Source organism: Betta splendens, chromosome 22, assembly GCF_900634795.4.
Source record: "Betta splendens chromosome 22, fBetSpl5.4, whole genome shotgun sequence".
Taxonomy (NCBI): domain Eukaryota; kingdom Metazoa; phylum Chordata; class Actinopteri; order Anabantiformes; family Osphronemidae; genus Betta; species Betta splendens.
The window spans coordinates 5644775-5662971 of record NC_040900.2 but is presented as its reverse complement, the minus strand read 5'-3'; the positions used below and the strand labels follow the sequence as shown (position 1 = coordinate 5662971).

Genomic DNA, 18197 nt, shown 5'->3' with positions numbered 1-18197 from the left:
CCTTTAAGACAGATTGCTAGCAAAGGTGACAACAAGCACTTAACGGCACATAAACAGTGTCTCCTTAATGATCTATTGCTGTGAGTAGCTTGAGAGTAAAAAGAACCATTTGTAGCCATAATTATCATCTATCTCTGGCAGCGTCAAAGGAGATCGGGCTGCACTGTCAACTACATGCAGACTGGGAGCCTAACATCATGTTCAAAAGTAAAGTGTGGGGGAAAAAAAACTTTTTCTTAGTGTCTCCTGTTATTTAGTAATCTGATCTTTCTGTCCTCAGGCTCCAAAACAGGCAGGTAGAGAGCTCGTGACACCACATTAACCTCTTCTCTCAGTGCTGAAGCGGTTGCAGAACGTAAATGAGCGATACCAGATTTTAATCTTGGCTTCGCGGACCATGTACTCTGAGCTATGCAGAACGCGGTGTTTCCCACACACAATGGGGACATGTGTCGCTTATTGACAGGTTGCATTAATGTGTGGGGCAATCACCTCGGATTATTTCTCAACCGCCAAGGCTCCCACCTCCCTCCCATCCAATACCACTGCACACTTCCATCACACCTCCTCCCTCTGCGCGTCTTATCTTTTCATATTGTTCTCTGCTTCAATACCTTCGCCGCTGGCACAAGTCTCAACACTGCTGCTAAGCCACAGATTAATGATTAGGGCATTACTCTGCCTGTCTCCGTTTTTTTTTTCCTCCTCTGGTTGCGCCTCCCATTCGCCTGCTTCTACCCCTCACTTATCGAAATTCTGTTCCTTCGATCCCTGTGCCAAACAAGATTCAACTAACATGGTGCGTTCAAAGACAGCAACAGAGGAGCAAAAGTTGAGAATGCTCAGCTACCTGAGACGCAAACTCACCGAAGGCGGCAACTTTGATAACGATAGCGCGGAGGCCAGATGATATCATCTCAGAGAGCAGAGACTCTTGGTCTCTGCGCCACAGGTAAGCCAGGGGCTGCAAGCCTAGCCGCAGACACCTGCAGGTTAAAGACACAAGAAGCAGAGCAAAGAGTTAATATTGAATAGTTCCAGACAAAATGATTGGACCCCTTGTTAACGTGCAGGAACGCTGCCATCCGAACAGCCCCAGCACACAAGCCCTCACCTGCCTGCACTGCTACTGGGTTTATTCATGCAACTGTGGTCTGTTGTATAAATTCATATGAATTACACAGGTAAGAGTAACTGGAGTCAAAATACTTGCACCCAAATGTCTACGGCCAATGAAATGCCTTAGTTTACGCATGTGTGTAATGTGTATGAGGTAAAAGTACCAATTGACAGCAGGACTTAATTAGTGTCTGTGTCCAGAAAATTAAAAGACAAAACAAGATTTATATGAACATAATCATTGTTGCAGTTCTCAGCAGTGCTCAGCAAAAATAGAGTCACACAATAAAATCAATGATAGACTAAATAAAACGGAATCAACAAAGTCCGGCTCGCTCTAAGTGTTTGTATGTGTTGAAACAAAGCCCAGCACACAGAGCTAAAGGCCACAAAGGATGTACTCTTTTAGACCGCAAATGTGCGTCACTCAAGTTCAAAAGGCCTAAATGTGAACACTCCTGCTATAAAGTGAGCTCAGCATCACAAGTGTGTGTTGAACTTACACGTTTTCCACCCGGACCCTCTGGTAATCGGAGAGAATGGCTCCTACAGACACTCCTTCGACGCCCTCCCTTTCCTGTGGAGAGGATAAAGTGGAGGAAGCTCAACCGCAAAGACGTGTTGACTTTTGTACAGTTGTTTGCAGCAGCCATATAATGTCACTGTCCCATGGGGCCAACGTGTTATCGGAACAAAAGCTCACAAACAAGCATAAACACACACACACACACACAGCCTGAAACGGAGAAAGAACATTTTGGTGTGGCCCACATCCCCCGGAGCTACACACACGGCACCAGGGCCACTAATTCCTGGAAGGCTCCTGGGTCTTATCAGCAGCTCAGCGAGAACAGGAGCGTTCCATCCACCCCACGCCTGAGTGGAAGATGGAACCACGTATCTGCAGAACCACTGCGGTGTGTGTGTCCGATACTGCTGCTACAGTATTTCTTTGCATCATTCTCAAATTTGTACAGTACGGGATCTAGCGATACCGTCACACCCTGAGATGCCTTCAAATCGACAGAGGACCAAAAATTCACAAAGCTCGAGTTGCACACTCGCACACATACAGTACGGTCTATACCCTGACATCCATGGCCCTCCCCCCGCAGACACACACCTGCAGATTCATTAGAACATTACATGGGCTGTAATTAGAATGAGAGGCAGGGGTAGAAGCAGTGGAGGGATGCACAAGTCTCCAGTAAATTACCTTGTAGCCATTATCAATTTCCCTGGCTACTGGTCCTTAAGATAACCCCCCCACCCCTCCTTCTCCCTGTGGTCTCTTCCTGCAATTTTTCTCTGCCTGATAAACATGCTGATTAAAGCGAACAGCGTGTAAACCTTTGATACTTTCCTAAATGAAATCCATGCCCTGCCTGGGGCTTGACGCTAAGCTGCGATGCAATGTGCCACACACACACACACACACACACACACACACACACACACACACACACACACACACACACACACACACACACACACACACACACACACACACACACACACACACACACACACACACACAGAGGCTGAGAACCACGTAAACGTGCCAGCTAATCAGATAGAGGATGCTCCTCGCGTGTGCACGGCTGTGAGCGTGTGCACGTGTGTGGTTTTGCAGCACCGCTGAGGATGTGAGGCATAATGGTGAAGCTAAACACAAACAGACGAGAATTTAACTCTCACTGACCTGAAGAACAACACTGAACACCAGTGTTTAGAACTTGGGATCCAGCACTTAAGTTTAAATATCTCTTCAATGTGTTCAAGAATGGAATATACATTACAGTCAATTCCACCGCGCCGTGACAGTAATTAAGTCAGACTGATAACATTTCAGCCCAGCACAGAGCACAGGGGGCTGCAGGCAGTGTCATGTAATTCTAGGTAAGCCTCGGGGCCAGCACTCTATTCTAATACAATGATAACCTTTTCCCTAAATACAACTGTCACCTCCTAAAGAGGCAAATTAGAAGGTAAAAAGTGGGATAAGGAGAGACAGAGAGAAAGAGGACGAGCAAGCGGCACGAGAGCGCTGAACGAGGGCGCTACATCAACACCAATTTGGTCCCTTGACTTCTGGTGGACCCGACTTAGGCTGACAGTAGAAGAGGGCATTAGAATAACCGTGAAGGAGATCCTTGTCTTTCTGTGCATTTCTGTCCCTTTGTCTGTTGTAGCTACTTGTGTCTCGGAGGTTAAACCAATTAAAAGGCTGTATAAACGCCCTGACATATTGGCCACTTGTAACATACCCCAGCTACTAGAAGGTCTGGCAAACAGCTTTGTGTTATAGGTTGGACCTAACACTGGCCTTTCATTTTAAACACAGTGGCCAAAATATTAGAAAAATGTAATATAATAACACTGCTGTGTCCACAGGGCACCTCAATAGTAAACAGCAGAATTAGCACCTTTCTGGGTCAAAACATCTAACCAATGTTTTGACTGCGTTAGAGGTGAGAACTAACTTAACAAATCAAAGCAATGGTCAGAACTCCTGTGTCACACATTTCTTTATCCCCCGCCCTGATTCCCATTTACTTTTCCTTTATTAACTTAATTGCCCTAGTTCACTAAAGGAAGCATCACCTGCTCCAGGACCCAAGGCCTGCATTAACTCATGCCTAGAGTGGGACTAATCATCATGTGGCGTTGTGCAACAGTGCAGCTCCCTAGCAGGCCTGACAGAGGCAGACTAAACAAAGGCCTGGCCTGGCTTACCCGGCCCTCGCTGCCAGACAGAAAAGCTATTAATGAGGATCTATGGCCCACAGCAATGGAAGCCCTCAGTCCCCTCAAGCCATGTCCATCAGGGTACTTAGCCCCATGCAGTCATTAACTTCTGTTACTAATTGTCATATTCATTAAACTAATCCTTCCCCCACATCCGGATGTCTCCAGTGGAAATGGATGGAGAGGGCTGAGTTATTAAGATGTCAGCTGTGTGGGAGATTAAGGCCAGCAGACACGCTCCACAAAGAAACGATACGGCCATTAAATTCTATATCAAGGTACCGTGTGTGATATACTTTGTAATTATATACACATTCTTCTTAGGAAGGGAGTAAAACAGTGGTTCGAATGCATTCACGGTTACAGACATGCCTTAGTCAAGATATGCATCTTCAGCATTTGACAATCATGAAGCAAAGAAATCAGATTGAGAGTCTAACTATTTTATCAGCTTGCAGTTTTAAAAGGTACATACACAGGCCACACATTCAGTCTGGGCGATTTTCAGTCAAAGTCATTAACGGGAACCAAAGCAATTAGAAAGCCATAAAATATTCAAAATCCAATATTCATATTTATATGGAATACATCAGAACCCTCATTAGCTCTCTCCCAATGGCTGTCACAATGAGATCTTAATTATACACCCTAACAATACAGAGCTCCATTTTGCAAAATGGTGGGTTTCTAAAATGCCTGCTCAAGTCTGTTCTGACAACTAGGCAGCCAGAGCTGGCAGATCGAAATTATTTCAGACACAAGGTCACATATTTCCATTAGAAAATCCTCTTTTTAAATGGAGTCCAAAGTTGTTGACATGTACTTTGTATTGTATTACAGCCTTCTCTGTGTAGTACACTGGCAGGCAGGTAGAGAAATTAATTAAAGTGGTTTGAATGACAGTTTGCTCAAGGGCAATGAGGTACCATCATTTACTTCCCAGCGTCACATAGACAGTACTTCTAACCCCACGGCCTCCTATTCCACCCCCTTCTCGCCAACACTCCTTCTCCTCATCATCCCTCTCTTCCAGGATCCATCAAGTAAGTGACTTGATGCGACATGGTTTTAATGTTCTCTCCATTAGATCAGCTCTGTGCCTGTTGTAATGTAATGGAATTGTTCTCCCCTGTTCCTCTACACGGTGGGAACAGGAGGAGGGAGGGGTTGGACCTTGTTGTATGATCTCAAGTAAATGTGGTACAGAGAACAGGGCCAGCAGGGGTCAAGAGATTGTGTTTAATATAATGCAGACATAGTCCCAGGGCATGTTGGGTTGACAACTCAGACATGCATGCCACACTGACAGGAAGTTGGATATGAGCTCAGTACGACGAGACATTACTGATTTGTTTTGAATCTTCGTCCTCATTATCATTCTATATAGACAGTTACGCTCCAAGGTGACTCCCAGATTTGGTAAAGGTGACAAGACACTGACGTCCGCACAAGGTACAGCAAAGAATGTAGTTGAATAAATTGTTACAAGTTACCCCCAGAGCTTGCAAGATTACCTACTGAATTACAATGTCTAATCCATCAAAATAAAGCAACAAATGGACACGCAGGCTTAGCAGAGGTCTTTGTAAAACAAACATTGGCCAAAACCCTGTTCTAAAAGGCTTTCAGAGACATTCCCTTTGGTAAACTGGTACGGCTGTCTGTTTGAAGCAGCTGTTGAGAGACAGGCTCTTGCTTTGTGTTTGTGGATGGGCTGATGAGATGACTCACCACGTGTCTGTCTTCAGCCATACAGAGTGCTGGAATAAGAAAAACAAACTTCTCACAAAGCCCGCTGCTCATAAACCTAAACGCCCCGACCAGGTCCCAAGATGGTGCAGGTCAAGAAGGGGAGAAAAGAGGCAGAATAGCATTAACCTTCCACTCAGGCTGTGATGCAGGTGTGACCAGACCAATCAGTGAGTGACACTCAATACTCACAAAATGGTGAGGCTATACAGTGATTTAAGTTTGGAGAAGGATGAGAAAGAAGCTGCATGTTTTATACAAGAAGGTAGTACTGCAGCTTTTCATGGTTGTAAAGTGTCCCAGCTTGAAGTTTATATGAACACACACACACACACACACACACAAACACAGCTCTTAGTTCTCGATAGTGATTCATTTACAATGACCGAGCTGTTCTCAGCGATAGACCCTGAGCATAAATATGTCACGCTGCACAGCTGGAAAATGTAGAAATTCATCAGGTTTAAAACGTAGTGAGATTAACGTTTCACGTGTTTCCTCTTCTAGAGACATATATATTTGTGGTTATGTAAACACAGGCCCAGCCAGTCCATCAGGCAGGGAGGGAGAGAGAAGGCCTTGGCCGAAGCACAAAGCCTTGGTTTCAGCAGGCCAAGGACAAGCGGGCTTTCCATATCAACATGCATGGAAAGTAGAAGTTGCTAGCAGCAGGGAGACATAAGGCCGTTCATCGACGTGCCCTGTGTTCATGAACGCTTGCAGTTTAAGCAAACAGGATTAGTTATTACCGGCCCATAAAAAGGGCAACATTTTAATGGTTGTTTCTGCATCAAACTAACTCTCATTCTGTCTCCAAGATCTTCTGTACTGTAGGACTTTTAGATGGCATAAAACTATTTAACGTCTTCAAACACCTTCAAAGCGTTTCAGTTATCCACTGCGTTCCAATAAATAGTCTTCAGCAACTGTTTTCTGTGGGGCGTAACCAAAAGCCATAATCCAGGCTTTGTTACTGCGACATTCCCACTTACCTGAGGATTAAGTGTGAGAATCTAAGACAGGAAACAAAGAAAGAGCCACAGAGTTTGTAACAAACAACTCGTCCATAGGGTGAACGGGCGCAGATGCGTTGACGGGTATGTAGATATGCACTGGCCTCCAAACGCACACACTTGAAAATATAAATGTTTTTCTGGTGAGGTCATGTTCCGAGCTCTTGGCATCTTGGCTCTCCCGCCCTCTAGCCTCCATAGCTCCAACAGACAGAGTGGACCCCCTTACTCCACCCCCTTGCTTCCCCTGAGAGAGACTAAAGGAAAATATAGCAGTTATACTGGTTTAACCCACTCGCCAGACTCCAGACAGTGTTTTTCTATGCCTGGTTATGACTCTAGCTGCAGGAGGCGATGGGGCCTGCCACAAATATTTCTTGAGGGGATTGGTTCACAAAACAAAACATAAAAGCCCTCTTAATTTTGGAGCAGATGAATAGTAGGAGTTCAAAGACTGGATCCTATTCCTCAGCTGTCAGTTCGGAGACAGACAGCATTCAGTCTGACTAACTGTTTTACGTTGAGTGTAAAGGTTGTGTTACAAACTCAACCTTTGGCTGGATTGTCCTTTAAACCTTTAAATGGCTGAAGATTAAAAAAACAACTAGGGCTTAGGGTAACACATCACTTTTAACTTGGAATGATTTACAAAAGAGAATAATGTTTTTAATCAAGGGTGCCAATGAAAACAAAACAACTGATCTCTGATGGATTTCAAAGAAATGACAAAACCCAAACAGACAAAATGGGAAACCAAATTAAATTTGATCAACTAGGAGCAAATGACCATAGATTCCTCCTCGGTTTTAATATAAACCATCAAACAAAGAGAAATATTTTAGTAATACTCTATAATAATGGTTTATTTACATCAGTGTTTAATATACAACACAATATTAGCTAATCAGTCAAATCCAAATAACCTCTGGACGCGTCTACAATTCATTCAGCATCACAATAAAATGAGAAGACCATAAACACACGTTCTTCATCGGAACGATGTTCAACCTAGCAGCGTTGGAGGCTCATGCCCTTGGCGAGGCGAGATAAGGCTATCAACTTCCATCATCGCTAAACAAGATTGAGCAAAGTACATTAAGCAGAAAAATACAAACAAATTACAAAGGCTTGAGGCTGGGCTCTTTATCTAATGTTTGGAGGGAATGTGAGCGTCAGTTGGAGGGAAATGGGCCTGCATCTAATAGATCCTGTCCTACCACTTCCACACGGCCAGCGAACAATACATAGCGCCATTATCTCAGCACTAATGCTATCCTTCCTCATGTGCAAAACAAGCCTGCAATCTCAGCCCCGCTGCCACTGTGGCGACCAACATAAATACAAGCAGTCTCAAACCAAAGGAAAAGATAACAATGGCTATCACATGGAAGGAACAGCGAGAGACAGCTGTTGGAGGAAATCTACACAGGCCCATGCTTAAACACTCTCATTGGCCGTACACTGAGTACACTGCAAATGCAAGGAAAGTGCTGTGAACCTGTGCGGAAAATACAAAAACACCCCTACAAAGCGATCGCCGTTTGGTTTTAGACTGCTGGTGAATACTACTTCCAGAGGTGCACCACAAACATGCTTCAACAAGCTTGCATCAGCTTTGTTATTGATCTGATCTCCTAAACCCTCGCTGTGACCCCAGAGGTCATGATTTATGTATTAAGCAGCTTTTTAAAGAAATCCATTTGCCTGTTGAGCCCCCGATGTACGTCTAATGCGGCACCATGCCGGTAATCAGAAACGGGCTGGGTGTTTGATTTTGTCAGCCCCACCTCCCCCTTCATAGCTCACACCCATCATCAACGACTTGTCTCACAACACCTTAGCTACCTAATCAATACTACAGAGCTCCTGATTCAACTGGAGATTCCCCTGCCTGCCTTCTAGTCAGCAAGCCTGTCCCCCTCCTCCTCCACTCTTTCCTCCTCAACCCTCAGTCCCTGTTCCTCCTTTTCTCACAGCAGGATACACCTCTATCAGGGCACTCGCTTCTGAAGGATCTGGATGAAAGTGCGACGACAATACAACAGAGACAAAGATGCTAGAAGGAGCGAGGAAGGGGGAAAAATTAAAAAGAATGTTTGGACTCGTGGACAGACGGCCTCTGAGATCTCTGGAGACCCCACACTTGTCTGCAAATGTCGATAATGGAGTAGTGGTAGAGAGTGAGGATGAGGGGAAGTGTGGGTGTAAAAAAGGTCAGGAGAGACCGGGAGTAGGGGAAAGACTGTGTGTGTACATTTAAGAAAGATTATCTCACTAAAAACAGGTGTTTTAACAAACAACAGCGGAAGCGACTGTTTCATCTATAGAGGACAAAGGTCCCAGTGTGCATCTCTAAGAATTTTCCCAGACAACTCCAGAAAAAATATTGAGTTGATTAAAAAAAAGAGAGAGAAATGAGGAAAAAAGTTGGGTGTTAACGGACCCATCAAAAAAAATAAAAGAACTCAAAAAACTGAAAAGTCGAAAGCATTACTGGATAAGTAATTAGATTTGAAAGTAACATTTCCATCGTTCTCAAAGCTGGGTCTCAGTATGACAGAGATGTCACACTGCTGCTAATTAGAGCTGGCAGAAAGGAACATGTGCATAGATATCATCTATTGTTCTTCATCACTCTAATGAGTTTAAATGTCTTTGTCTTTATTCATCAGCTCAAAGGTTGCAGAAAAGCTGCAACCGAGTCGCTATCTTTTTATGTAGTATCTATTACTACATCAAGTGACTGAAGCGGTGCATGAATCCAAAACTCACCGACACTCATGCAATATCAGCTCAAAACCATTTGGAAAATAGAACGGTCTTGTACAAACTGAAATGACTAATAATTAATACCATCTACCTCTGTGCAACATCAATTAGTCTGCAGAGAGAGGAGGACATGGCTGAGAGCAGGCAAAGCACTTTATCCTACAATAGATACAGTGTTGAAAGAAGAGAAACGAGGTGTGGAAGGAGAACAGAGACTGACCTGTTATCATGTAACAGGCCCGGTTTGACCTGACCTTGAACACACGCGTGTGCACGCACATGCACACGCAGGCAGGGTCACGGGGAATAAAGAGCCACTGTGTCGGGTCACAGAGCACAGCGAGAAGGATAAAGGACTTGAGGGATGTGATATGACTAATATGAGGGGTTTTGCAGGCCTTAAGGGGGACTGGCATTACAGCCAGGGGTGACTGACACTGCTGATCTGTATCACACATCAGAGCGGATCACAACAGAATAGAGCAGACCAACCCCACACGAAGTATTGACACAAACCTACAGTTTTCACCGAAGTTTGAAAATGGAGCATATTTATCTACTGTGCAGGAAAGTGAATTGCTAGAAATCAACCTTTTCAACGTGTGGACACTAATCCTGCACTTAAAACCTTGCACTTACGAACATGCAGAAATGCTCCCTCAGCTCCTCACTGCTCACAAAACTGCATTTTCTCCCCCTCAAAGTGCAGGTTCAAAGATCAGCAGCTAGCAGGACGGGATTCTTCTATCAGGTTACACACTTCAAAGCCATACGGTCATATACAGCCGGTGATGAGAGCAGAGAGGCCTAGGATAGGGCCACATTGTCATTCTGCTATTATCACCACTGCCAGGGGAGGGAGGGGGGTCATTTTGTTCTATTATAATTAGTTTTTTTCCCTCTATTAACAATAGTTCTGTAGAATATGATCTCTTCCTTTGAATCTGCTGAATAGCTCCAAACATTCTCCAAGGAAGCAGCTTCTGGGAGTGATCCATAGATGGCACTGTTGGCTCATGCTACGAGTCTGTCGAGGAAGAGGAGGGAAGTACATCCACTTAAAACTCATCAACTCGGGATCTGAGGAAAAAAAAATCTTTCATCTATGCTCAAGTGTCATTTGCCAAATATAATCTTGTAACTTCTAATTAATTCAAACTGCTAGAAAGAATCTTTCAAAACATCACACCTTCCAAACACAACACTTTTTTTATGCTAAAACTGTTCTTTTCCAGTAACGGTGATTTAACGGCTCATTATCAAAGGAACTGTTTTTTCCCTCTCATTCTCCCCCCTCAATTATTTCTTCCACTAATCAACACCACCACAAACTTTATTGGAAGATAAATTCAGAAATATAAATAGCAAACAAGGCATGTGCTGAACGTAACTGAAAATGATGATAGCCTATCTTTTTAACAGCGGATTTAAGATCATTTGACAGAAACTTGTGACTTTTAAATACAGGGACTTAAGTGATTTTGATGAGATTGCTCCTTTTGACAATAAGAAACAAATGGTACAGGTTAGTAAATCTAGTCTTTAGTTAAAAAGGATAAAAAAAGCACAGAGCAGCAACTTGAAATTTGAGATGAGAAGTTATATTCCTATGGTAGATATCACTCAGTGAGCACGAGAGGAAGCCTGTTGTTTATGGTGGTGAGAGGGATAAACAGGGAGACGGCGAGTTCTGCTAGCCTGTGAGGGCCCCATGGGGGTCCCGCTGCCCTGAACTGTGGCCCTTCTGACAGGTGAGGTCAGACCAGCGGAGTCCTGAAAAGGAAAACTAGCGGCCCTTTGCAATTAGAGTCCTGACCACAGGCAGGGATGGTACATTGCATCCTACTGTGGTTTACGTAAATGTGAATACTCAAGACCCAAAAAACCCATAAATTGGACTGTAAATATGCACACTGGCAAGCAAACACACAAACAAAAGCTGTCTAAATTAGCTGCATGTGTAAAGCTGAAGATGTCTACAGAAGACGACAAGAAAGTCCGGAAGACGGTGCAAAATGCCCTGAGGTGGGATGACTGGCCCTTGCCACTCATGCAGTGTGCGGACATGCAGGCGCCCCGGAGCAGCCCACAGCTACAGAGGATGTCTGCGCACAGACCCACAGAAAGAACCGTGCAGCCCCACCCCCGCTTGATTCATTCGGCCCACACCAAGCCATCTCCAATCTCTACAACAAAATCCTCTCTACCATCCCTTAAGAAGCCCTAAAATTTTGATGCTGCAAGCTACAATGAGAGGTAATGTGCGGCCACAGAGGGGGAAAGTGTTGCACTGGATCAATCCCACACCCTGTTTGTGCTGACAGCAGGCTGTTGAAGTGCGGGTCCAGGTAGCTTCCTCATGGCTGCAGGCGGTCAGGTAGGCAGGCAATGCCTGCGGTGGGATAAACACACGCACCCACACAGGTGTCTCAGACCTGTCAGTCAGCCACCCCGTGCCACTCCGGACCACCGAGGCCTCATACATAAATTGGGATCAAAAGAATATTTTTTTTTCCGGTGTCATGGCAAAAGTGGTATTTGATGAAATATTAATGTGGTGATTAATTTTTGCATCTGATCTTCTGTCAAGTGATACAAAAAAAGAAGGGACTTTTTCCTCTGAAGCTAGTTGTTGAAGGTCACCTTACTCCAACTTCACATATAAAACTTTAATAAACCCATTCAACAAGCACACGACCTTCCCAGAGTAAGAAAACAAGAAAACTTACTCCACTGTGACAGTGAAGTCAAGACGCACTAAATAAGACAGACTAAAAGCACTAAATGGTTTTTAATCTCTTGTGCAGCTTGGTTCCATTTTACAATAGGTGCTAAGGACTATTTGTGTACAGCTGGCCAGATGAAGCTCGACAGGCAAAGCCTCTTTGAGACAGTGCTGATGGGCTACTAAGTGACTCTGAATCCATAGAGAATGACTTGTAAAACATCTCAACAGTGTGACAGTGTCATGAACCCAGCTGAGCTCTTTGGTAGAGCTCTCAGAGCTTGTTCACTAAAAAGGAGACAAGCATATGTCAGTGGCAACAGGGCATCAAAATGATGACTACGTTTGCATATGGTCAGTGACACAATGCAAATGTGATGTGTCATATGTAATAGTATAGAGAATACTATGGTATGAGTGAAAATAATGTTCCAAATATATGGTCAAATCTTTTATTAATCTATTAAATATGTTCTCTGTGCACTCCTTTTTCTCAGTGCAGTATATGCATAGCAGTATATAAAGTGGGTTTCAAACATGTAATGCCATATTAATATTTATTATATTTTCAAGCAAGATTAAAATAATCAAAACATTGACAATGTAGAAAAACAGTTATGATATGCAAGATAAAGTAGAAACATTTCTTTCTGTGTAGCACTGGAATAGCAGGAAATATGGTATCAGTCTCAAAAGTCCAATTCAAGTCAAACAGGGACTTTCTCAATGTCAAAACTAGACAGCGTTTTAAGTGGACGGTGCAATCCTTTCTATAAACCCAAGGAAGTGGTTCAGAGATGGCTACTCATCCTCCGAGATCACAAAGAGCCTTGTTTTGACACTACGTTTTCTGTACCTTCACGGGATAAAATGAAATCTAAGCAAACAAATGGTGGGTGAAGAAGAAGCCAGCTTCCACACACAAACAGACAGAACCTTCTCTGCTGAATGACATCCATCTAGGACAATAAAAAGAGAAGAGACATACCTTGACGAGAAGCAGAAGCTCGTACAAGTCCTCCACCTCATCCCCCTCTGTCTCACTATAGGTTCTGCTGGTATCCAAGCTAGAGCCCTGGATGGTCCGTCTGTACAGTGGCAGGTCCATAGCTTCAGCAAACAGCTCTATGGCCTGGTGGCCCACTGTCTGGTACATGTAACTGTCCAACTCATCTGTGGGACAGATAAAAAGATGACTCCATGAGTTTATTTAGTCATACATATGCACATATAGTAACTCAAGACTATATTAGAATATAGAACTTTGAAGGTGAACAAAAAAAAGTCTAATTGGCAGACAGGAGGAATAAATCTGGTTCTGTAAAGCAAAAGAGCAACACTTGCTCTTCCTTTCCACTTCCACCACTGCTCAGGGGTTCATAGATCACACTGGGGGTTTATTGGTCTGGTTTAATTAAATCTGCTGCACTTGTTTGACCTTTGACATTGAGTCTCTGCAGAGCATCCCAGCAAATTCTTCCTCACCTGTGTGAGCAGGACGCAGGTTGGCCAGAGCTACCAGACTGTGGCCAGCAGCAACACACTGCATCATGTTGTAGCAGCTATCTTTGCCCCCACTGGAACAAAGCACGACAAACAGGAGACGTTCTGTTCATTCATCATTCACATGCAGACTTACATCAGTAGGCTTGTACAGTAGCTATCTGGAAGTTGGTTTAGCAGCAATCACACTGACGAATAAGAATTTATTTTAGATCCAGCGGCTGATGAGCTCTTACTATTCGCTATTACAATACGTTAAAACGTCTTGAAATTCTTCAGCTGTTTTTTATTTTGGTTGCCTGACTCTGGAAAGCTATATAAACCTCTCTAAGGAGTGCAGGTTGACATCAAACATGACATTTGTCATGCTAGGAAATGACAGAATGCGACTAATTTAACCAAACAGAAACAATTACCTTATCAACGCGACGACTTTCATCTTCTTATTTTACTGAAGCAAAAGCACTGGCTAAAATATGACAGGAGGTGAAAACGGTGCTAGGAAACCGGTATGTATGTACACAACATGTGAAAGCTCAGCTTCCGGGTTGTAAAGGACCCCATTTTAAAACAAGTTGCCCTATAATGTGCCTGATAGAAAATCAGTTTATTCGCTCCTGACTTTCATGGTGAACAATGTATTCCTAGTTTCTCATTCACTATAAATCAGTTAAATTATTTTGAACTCAAACATTACATAGGTGCCTTTCACAGCTGTACCTGCATACATACAGTGGTGATGTGCTCACATCATAACTTACCAAATGTATCAGTACCACTGAATAATAAAATACTGAGGTAAAACAAGTCTTACACAGAATAGGACATTTTACAATAATGGTATAAAATGAAAGAACCCTATTGTGTGTTATTGTGTTAATAGACACATCACAATATTTTTTTTATTGTAAATGATCAATCAATCATTTAATCATTTTCTTTTCAAAAATGGATGACTTTGCATACTCATAGACATTTGTGACTATCACAAGATCTTCATTATGTCAATAAATGCAGTTATGAACAATAAGATTTGTCTCTGAAAAATAATAAAATTAAGTATAAAATAAAGGTCCTTGCACTGTAATATGGAGGATAATTACATAAATACACGAGGTTTCCACCCCTGACCACACATATCGTATTTGGTGTGGTAACCAGTATAAAGCAATTAGCATATTATACTACGCCATCAAAGTGGCTGCACACAGTAACTTGAATACTGCCTCTGACATACATCCTTTGTGTCTTGCATCTGAGGAGAGGACCAAACGTCCATGTGCTGATATTCACACACAGGTTGAGCTTTTCCTCAGAGGGAGCCCTATTTTGCTCAGAGGAAAACCTTTGATGCTCTTTTTTGCTCTCTGTTGTTGTGCCAGAGCAGAATAATTGCACTGCTTTTGTTCGCTTTCCTCACCTTCTACCCCTAAGCAGGCCAAAGGCAACTGATTTTGTTTGAGCGCATAAAATTGAGAGAGACGTTTCTTCGTCCCATTGCTTTCAACTAGTTTCCCTTTTTATTTTTTTTTTAGTTTGTATTTGTGTTTTTGTCATTTTGAATGAATGACAAAATGTACAAAAATGTACAACGTACATATGACGATTAACATAAATGTGCATTTGATTCAGTAATGTGATGTAATGAGTTAATTAAACTAATACACAACATGCTTCCTTTCTTTTATTCTGTATTTGTAGCATTACAGGTTTATTTAACATTTAAGCTATTTTCTGTTATCACACACTATAAACCAAAGCTAATTAAAGGCTGAAGATGATACAGGGACAGCAACATTCATCCTCACTTCCTTGGCAGCTGAAACAGCAACCGCAAATAAAACTGTAAGACAAATAATTTGCAATGTGTTGCAAAACTGACTGTACAGGATGATTGATATAGTTTTCAACATGCTTCCATGACATGTTGGGTTGAAAAATAGCAGTGTTTTGGTGAGAGCAGGACACAGCCCCTTGGGTTTGGCTGTCCTTCAGTTTGGTAAACTCATTAATATATCACCTGTGTTTCCCAGTTCTGTGGGTAATACTTTATAATACATCCCTGCTGCTGCCGGTAATTTCCATTAAAGCCCAGGGCCATAGGATATGACTAATGCAAATTTGTCACTTATCAGTTTTAATTTATGTAGTTTATTACCTAGCCAAATAAAGAAGTGTGTTGTTCTGGTTTTATTTGTGGCAGCATTTTGCTGACATAAAAGAGCGTTTTATGTCCGTATTGTTGGTGAGATGGGGATAAAAAGTGTTGATGGATAGCCCAACGGAGACACAGCCAATGGACGTGAATATGAGACGCATAAATATGAAAGCCAGGCAGGAGGAATCAAATGACACCCTTGGCCTTTTCTTAAAGGAGCATGTGCATATGACAGGTGATTTACACAGACACACAAACTAATTTTTGTTGCGCAAGGACACAAAAACTTTGGCTGTAATGAGAAACTAAGGCCTCAAATCACAAGACAATAAATTGAGTGTCAGAAGAGGCCGGCCAAGGTTGCACACTAACCGGCCGGAATACAAACACACATACACGGCTGCAATCCCATCAACAACATGACAAAGCAAATGCATGTTTACGCGTCGCTCTGAACAGTGGTGCAGTGAATATTTGAAATATGTTTCTTATACTGTGGTATCAATGAACTTTAAGATATTATCATTATAATTTGGGTGATACCTCATATTCAAAATTCTGTTTGAATGTGAACAGAAAGTCTTCGTTTAGTAACTCCAACTCTCTCACATTTCTGCATCCACTAAAACTTCGACACAGTTTTCATTCTGAGTTTTTGCAGGACACAAATTGGATTTGAATTTTATTGCTATTTTAGATTAAAACTTCAACTACGCCACAAACATTAAGCAGAGGGACACCCAGGTGGCAGCGCCAAATGAAGCCGTGTGCCTGGAACCTCTGGCTGAACATGTTCTATATTTTCCCCTGGACTGGAGTGAATTAAAGTCTATGCTAATGACAGAGGTTTAAAAGGAAATGGTATCTTCCTTCATTTTTGCGCTGAGAAACATGAAACTGCTGCTAATTATAAATTAAATTCAATGAGTGCTGACTTAAAATAGTGATAGGTTTACACTTGAGTGAACAACGGTTGAAAGCAGTTCAGTGCATTCTTCAACCTGCTCCTCTCTGGTGTTGCCTCCATCAGGGGCTCATTTTCCAAAGAACTATCAACATAATGATACCTCTTTAGGGCCTAACCACATCCAAATCAGTTAGTAAACAACCCAAACGGGGATCTGTACACATTTTTACAGACAATTAACTGTTATCACGAGAGGCCCAAATGGATTAGTAGGCTCATTAATGTCTGAGGCTAATCGGCCCTTGATTGGAAATGTGAAACAAAGTTGTGGTTTGATCCAAATTGTGTTTGATCATGACACCGTCCTTAACGATAACTCCAGTGTGCAAACAGTAATTGAGTTTTTTTCCTCTAAAATCCCCCACTGACACTCTGGCTTTTACTCTGCTTCCACTGGGCTTTAAAGCCACATAAAGAATTAAAACGGATGAAAAATGCTTTGCCTCATGAACTGCTGCTCCTTTGTGAAAGCCCGGAGATCATTTTGCTGATAACAGTTATTTGTGTTCAAAATAATAAACATCTCCGCCTGGGAACGCGCCTTTTAAAGCCAGAGTGGTGCTGATGCGGTTAAACTTGGATCCCGCTCGTCTTGAACCAGTCTGGCTTCAATTTCTATGCCGACAGATCTGAGAAACCTTATATGCAACACAGGTGCTTGATGGGTCAAATGCTAACACCTCCTCAGTCACATGCCTGAAAGTCTTTTAGTGGACCTGGGTAAAATGTCGGAAAACATTTAATTAATAAATTAATAATTAATTAGTTAATTATGCTGTCATAATACTAATTATGACAGCTAGAAGGATGTGGTCCATTAGAGCGCCTCACCACTCGGCTAATTACGAAGCAGCCAAAGCAAACTGCATGCAGTGCTATCATCGGACTCTGGACATCGGTACATTTAAGATTAAATTCTGACTGTGCCAATAGTAATAAATAAATAGTGTAATTAAGCTGAACGAGCATAACAGTGGTCAGTGTCTGGTGGGATGCTGTAATTAGCTTGTCTGATCCTCGGACAGTCCCTCTCTCGGCCAACAAGCACAGTCTAATGCAGGAAATGGGCTACAATCAGAATATTGGAGTTGACATCAGAGGTAGCCACAGAGGCGATTCCCACACACCCCTCTCATGGCTTCAAAGCTTTGCCTGGGCCTGTTATGGGTTTCCCTCGTGATGAAGTGTGACACTCCGCAAACACAAAAGCCCCAGCCCTCTCGTGGGTCCGTTTTGCTTTTCTTGGATCACTCCACTCTGACCAATGCCAAGTCAACTTGGTGGTTGTCAAAGCGGGCCCCATATCTCTGACAGTGTGTGTGTGGCTTGCTGCGCGCTGTCTGTGAATGCATGTGGTTATGTGTTGAGTGTGTGTGGACGGCCTGTCACAGATACGGGCCCCGTGTGTGTGTGTGTGTGTGTGTGTGTGTGTGTGTGTGTGTGTGT

The 18197-nt window shown here is 42.9% G+C and overlaps 1 protein-coding gene across 1 annotated transcript in view; it reads right to left on the bottom strand.

The window, feature by feature from the left end:
• Positions 1 to 14199, bottom strand: part of dph6 (diphthamine biosynthesis 6) — a 45774-nt gene extending 31575 nt beyond the window's left edge. Inside the window, exons 1-5 of the mRNA XM_029138972.3 lie at positions 14043 to 14199; positions 13609 to 13700; positions 13112 to 13296; positions 1623 to 1696; positions 868 to 986 (exon numbers count right to left, since the gene is read on the bottom strand). Coding sequence (XP_028994805.1) covers positions 868 to 986; positions 1623 to 1696; positions 13112 to 13296; positions 13609 to 13700; positions 14043 to 14065 — 493 coding nt within the window. The 5' untranslated portion in view covers positions 14066 to 14199. The remainder of the gene's footprint in view (positions 1 to 867; positions 987 to 1622; positions 1697 to 13111; positions 13297 to 13608; positions 13701 to 14042) is intronic.
• Positions 14200 to 18197: the final 3998 nt, after the last annotated feature.